This window comes from Vigna radiata, chromosome 6, assembly GCF_000741045.1.
Source record: "Vigna radiata var. radiata cultivar VC1973A chromosome 6, Vradiata_ver6, whole genome shotgun sequence".
Taxonomy (NCBI): domain Eukaryota; kingdom Viridiplantae; phylum Streptophyta; class Magnoliopsida; order Fabales; family Fabaceae; genus Vigna; species Vigna radiata.
The window spans coordinates 2,369,627-2,375,969 of record NC_028356.1 but is presented as its reverse complement, the minus strand read 5'-3'; the positions used below and the strand labels follow the sequence as shown (position 1 = coordinate 2,375,969).

Below are 6,343 nucleotides of genomic sequence, written 5' to 3'. Positions count from 1 at the left end.
AAAGGGGAGAGAATGGAATATGTGAAAAAGATACTTAAGGAATTTTGTTCAACATCCAACATGAAAGTACTTGTCAATAAATCACTCATAACTATCGAGAATGACAGGCTGAAGATGCATGATCTAATACAAGATATGGGTAGACAGATTGTTAGGCAGGAAGCACCAGATAATCCTGGACAACGTAGCAGAATATTGGATTACGAAGATGTTATTGAAATACTAACGAAAGATTCGGTAATCGTCTACTTTTTTGCTTTATTTGTTTTTTATTTATACATTACAGTGCTTTATATTAATGATAATATGCAATTGATGTTGGTTCTTTGTACTTGTGTTAAAGGGAAGTGATAAGATTCAAGGGATTAAGCTAGATCCTCCTAAGCAAGCAGAAGTAAAATGGAGTGGAACTGAGTTTGGGAAAATGAAATGGCTCAGAATTCTAATTGTTCGAAACACATCCTTTTCATCTGAACTTCAACATTTACCAAATCATTTAAGACTACTTCACTGGGACAACTATCCTTCAAAGTCTTTCCCCCAAAAATTCCATCCAAAGAAAATCGTTGTTTTCAATTTGCCTAGAAGTTCTCTAACATTCCAAGACCCATTCAAGGTACAATTCTATATCATATTTTCCTACTTTTTGCGTTTCAATTTTTTCATTCACATTAATAAGGTAATAACTCAACTTGCTGCAAATGATTGTTTTTTTTTTATTATTATTGTTATTGACATTTTGTATTTGGCAGAAATTTCCATGCTTGACTAATATGGACTTTTCATATAACCAACGTATCATCGAAATACCTGATGTGTCTGAACTTCAGAATCTAAGAGAACTGAGACTTGATCATTGTAGAAACCTAATTGCAGTCCATCAATCTGTTGGATTTTTGAAAAAGCTTTCTCATTTAAGTGTTTCAGAATGCACAAAACTTCAAAACTTCCTGTCCAGAATGTTTCTACCATCTTTAGAAGTTTTTGATCTTAATCTATGTGAAAGAGTTGGTCACTTCCCAGAGATAATGCAAGAAATGACAAAGCCATTGAAGATTTATATGATAAATACGGGTATTCAAGAGCTTCCGGAATCCATTAGTAAACTTATTGGGCTTGTTTTTATAGACATATCGAATAACAGGCAACTTAAATATCTGCCAAGCAGCTTATTCATGTTGCCAAATGTTGATTCCTTCAAAATCGAAGCATGTTCGAAACTTGGACAATCCTTCAGAAGTTTGGTTCAACACCCTTCAAAAGTCAATGTTCGTCCGAAATTACGATCACTGAATTTTCAAAAGGGTAACTTGTCTGATGAAGATCTTCTTGCGATTCTTTGCTACTTTCCGAAATTGGAAGAATTGATTGTTTCAGAGAACAATTTTGTATATATCCCTTCATGCATCAAGGAATGTGGTGACTTGACAAGTCTCGATTTGAATGGATGTAAGAAGCTTAAAAAAATTCCAGAACTCACTAGCTTGAGAATTCTTGATGTTCATCATTGTTTCTACCTTGAAGAAATCTCAGAGTTACCGTCTACTGTTGAGAAAGTAGATGCAAGATTTTGTTTCAAGTTAACAAAAGAGACATCAGACATGCTATGGTGTCAGGTATCATACTTATTTTAAATGTACTTAGATATTTATTCCTCTCTTACAACTTCCGGTGTCTTTGATATGCATGTAATATTAGATTTTGCTTAGAATAACTTGCATTTAAACTATTTTTAGTGATAGTCATATGAACTGATAACATTTTAGTATAATGCACATAGAAGTGACAATTGAAACTGTTACAATATTATGATAGGTGAAGAAAAGGGTTGCTGGAATAGAAATGGTGATGCCATTTATAACTGAGATTCCAGAATGGTTTAACTTTGTGGGGGTGGGAAGGATTCCTAGTTTCTGGATTCGTGGCAAGTTCCCTAACATTGTTCTAGCCATGATATTCCACTTCCAAAATGAGAGTGAAAGGAACAAATTCGTTCGCCGTCGCCTTGTTGATCTTCGTTTACTTATCAACGGTCGAAATGCTCCTGGCAAAGGGTACCGGGACTTCGAAATTGAAGCAGAACACATCTTGATATGTGATCTACGAGTTTTGTTCAGTGAGAAGGAGTGGTTTGGGCTTGATGCATTGGTGGAGAATGAGTGGAATCTGGTGCAGGTTGAGTATGAAGCCAGTTCGTCGTTGATGATAAGTGGTTGGGGAGCGTTTGTGTATGATGAAGGAAGCAACATGAAAGATGTCGCATTCACTTGTCCGAATCCCATGTATTCAGACAAGATGCCACAGACAATAATTCCTGAGAAAGATCCTATGGAGAAGTATAAAAAGAGGATACGGGAGCTACGTCTGGACGAAATATTTAAGAAGACGTTGACGGAATGGCAGGAGAACAAAGAAAGAGGAGGGGACAGGAGTCATGACAATTGCATCCGTATGGCATTGGGACAAATAAAGAAGATATCAGAGGATGCTGAGGATGCATTGAATTCAAAAGGGTCAGCTTTAGAAGATCCAAACTCCTACCTGAGGTGGCTGCTAGATACGTTAGAAAATGATGATGGAAAGCCTAAAGAGATTATCAAAGGTGATCTGGCGTTGGTAGTACAAAAGCATTCAGCGACAGGGAAGAAGAAGGAGGATAATGTAGGAGAAGCTTCATGCTCTAGGCATCACGGAAGAAAGGAGGAGGAAGAAGGGTACGATCCTGTGGTGGAAGCCCCAAGTATCCCTTTTTATACTTCAGTAGTCAGAGAACAAAGAGTAAACGATTCTGTAGAGGCAGATCTTCCGGAGGACATAGTGATGGAATTATTCTGTGAAGGAATGAAGGATGGACTTGTTGAGGCACAGAATGGATTTCCTTCTCTAGATATTGCTGAAACCAGTAACGCTGTGTTGGAGAAGGGTGATAAGGTTAGATGGGCACCTGATGTAGAAGAGCAAATATCGGTCGAAAGTAGGATATACATGACTGGAATTTACTCTGGACTCAAAGAAGCAAAGCTGAGGTTTCCTGATTTGGACATGTGGACAACAATAAATACTGTGGCAAAAAGGAAAGGGATCGAAGGAATTTTTGTATCAGCCTCTCAAGAAAAGCTGGGGTTCCCACATTTGGATTGGAGTACAGTGAAAGTTCCTCCTTCTGAGGACCCTCTGATGCAAATATTGATGAAGATGAAGCAACAAAGTAATTTTGAAGGCGAGGTGATGAGTAAACTGTTCTGGAAGTTGAAGGAGGAACACGAAGCTCTGCGCAACAAATTTGCAGAACTTGATGATGGAAATGAAAATGAATATGATGAGTGTGTTGAGAAGAGAGAAGAGAAGCATGATGGTGTGGGAAAATATGAAGAGATTAGTGGTGTTTTGAGAGGAAGAGGTGAAGAAATAGAGAGGCTGTACGATGCTGGGGTTGAAGGATTCAAGAGATCAGAAGAGTTTGAAGATGTGATGGGTGCAATATACTTGAATGGGCNTGAAGAAATAGAGAGGCTGTACGATGCTGGGGTTGAAGGATTCAAGAGATCAGAAGAGTTTGAAGATGTGATGGGTGCAATATACTTGAATGGGCTTAGGGCAGGACTCCTTGAAGCACAGGCTCTCTTACTTAATCTCCTTACTCCACACAGAAACTGAGCAACCTCTCACTGCAGATGCTGTTAATTTTTGAAATGAAAAAGTTGAAGATTTGTTAACTTATGGTCTTAAGAATTTTGATGAAAAATAGTCTGAATCACTTATGTAATTAAGCCAAGATGAACACCCGTAACACAGAGTTAAAGATTTGTCAGCTTGGCTTTTCTGATTTCATATGCTTCTGTTTCTGGTTTGTTGAGATGGTTTCAAAGCTCTTGAAGAGCTTTGTTGCTTAATAAAAACTCTTTTAAGTTTAATCAAGTTGGATCTATCATTCTTGCAATACCTACCAAGGTAAATTTGTTTTATTACTATCAATTCTTTTAAAAAGTCAATAATCTGGTTTGTCATAATCTCTTGTTTTTTAAATTTTATCTTTTAAATTTACTTAATAAATTTAAAGTTTTGGTCGATTCAGGATGTCAAACGAATCCTAGTAGATGTTATAAGAGAAAATGTGGAAAGTTTATTCTTATCTCATACCTGAATATTTTATGACAAAAGTTGGTTTGTCGGAAACTAAAAATAATTTCAGAGTAACAGTAATTTTAATAATGAATTCAATTTCTTTCAATTATAAAAAGTTTAACTATAAATAAATTTAACAAATACGTTACAAATATATAAAATAAAAATACGTTATACAAATATATAAAATATTATAATGAAGATATAAGAAAAATATACTCATGATTAATTATGACAAAGGTAGTGGTTGTGATATCAATTATTAAAACCAAACTTAAACTTAAACTTTTGAAAAGTTATCATATATTGAAAGTTAAATCAATCGTATCAATCTTCAAAACTAAAAGCGGAAACATACCTAAATTCGTAATGATAATAGATATTGAAGTAATGAAAATTGTCTCCACTTGTTTAATTTAATATTTATAGAGAGTGAAGTAACATATCAAACATGACTTTCAATATTTCGTATAGTTGTCTATATATTACTTTTAAAGATTTATTATGGGATGGTTTGTGTAGTTAAGTCTAACATTTTAAAGTCAGAGTCAAATCTAATATATAAGATGTATGTTTTAACTTGTTTTGATTGAAATAAATTCTTTTATATACATGCTGTTATAATGTGTGTTTTTATATAATTAGTTTATCCTTTCTTTGTGTTTTGTGTCTTACTTGTGTGGTGTTTTTTTTTGCAATAATTATTCATTTGGATATAAAAAGAGATAGATGAGATTCCTCTCCAATAGACATTGAAGGAAGATGATATTGCAGCCTAAACTCATTTGGATTTCACTTGTTTTAACTTATATCTTTTTTGAAATACTTTATTACCTTTAAAGTTTAAAATTTTTAGTCTTTTTAAAGATAATTGTAATCGTATTATTCTAAAATATATGTTTTAATTGTTTTATTATATTATATTTGATGACTTCTTTATTATATATGAATTTGTTATATAATTAAAATGTCACTGGATAAAATAATTTAATAATTATTGGTTTGAGGGGTTTTATAAGTTAAAAAACCATTCTTTTAAAATTGAAACTGATTTCGCAATCCTAATTATTATTTAGTTTTAAGTGACTTATTTCAAATAAAAGTAGACAAAATAAAAAAAAAAAAAGCATTACGTGATTGGAGTTGCAATAAGAGACCGAATTTATTTTTATTTTTTGAAAAAGATACAGAAGAGTCTCGATATACTTTACTGAGGAAAATTATAAAAAAGTAAAAATAAAACAAGTGTCTACAAAACCAGATTTGGACACAGTAGTCGGTTAGGTAGAGGAATATTTTAACATCGAACAACGCTTCTCTCAAGACAGTCCCTGTAATCAATTGTAAATTTAATGTAACTTTAGACAAAAAGTGACTTTTCTTATATATTCTTATTCTCAATAAAAAAATTGAAATAGTGTCGTCTTTTAAAAAAAAACAAACTTTTGTTTTAAAAGCTTTTTACAAGTCCAGAAAACAAGGATTAATTAATCTTTCTCCCACGTATTTATTCATAATGAAAAATCAGAATTATATAGTTAGTTTGGTTGATATTTTTAGTTTTAAATTTTGTATACACTTTTAGACTTGTAAGGTTTTTTATAATTCACGCCATTTGAGGTATAAGATAATGCAAGTAACTATACATGACATCCTTTCAATAAACAGACAGAGATGGTCTAAATTATACATCAATATTATACATCAAATGACTATTTTTAGATTTAAAGATGAGAATTGCAGTCATACAAAAATATCTAAAATTTATTTAAAATATAAGTACATATCAATTAACACCATATATGAGATTACTACACCTATAATTAGGGCTGGGAAAAAACTGTACTGCAATTAACTATACTATATTGTACTAAAAATAACTGATCCATTTCTAGTAGCAGTTCAGTATACTATCTTATAGTTCAGTTATTAAAAACTGAACTGAGAACAGTTACACTTCAGTTAACTATGAAAACTGTATCTACTTTTATATCTTCTCTAATTTCAGTTCAATTGTTTCATCTTGTCAATAAAACTTTATTTAATAATAAAATATTAATAAAAATAACTATTCACATAAAAAAATAATAATTAATTTTTTAAAACAACTTTTTATCACAAAATTTATATTTTTATCAATAAAAATAAAAAATATAATTTATATTTTTATATTTTTTAAATTATATATATATTTTTTAAATTAAATATATATATATAT

General features: G+C 31.9%; 1 protein-coding gene across 1 annotated transcript in view; it reads left to right on the top strand.

Moving 5' to 3' along the window:
• The window catches only part of LOC106763241 (TMV resistance protein N-like), a 5,585-nt gene extending 1,722 nt beyond the window's left edge, over nucleotides 1-3,863 (top strand). The window contains exons 3-7 of the mRNA XM_022781692.1: nucleotides 5-237; nucleotides 344-616; nucleotides 753-1,616; nucleotides 1,816-3,416; nucleotides 3,513-3,863. Coding sequence (XP_022637413.1) covers nucleotides 5-237; nucleotides 344-616; nucleotides 753-1,616; nucleotides 1,816-3,416; nucleotides 3,513-3,657 — 3,116 coding nt within the window. The 3' untranslated portion in view covers nucleotides 3,658-3,863. The remainder of the gene's footprint in view (nucleotides 1-4; nucleotides 238-343; nucleotides 617-752; nucleotides 1,617-1,815; nucleotides 3,417-3,512) is intronic.
• The last annotated feature ends 2,480 nt before the right edge of the window (nucleotides 3,864-6,343 follow it).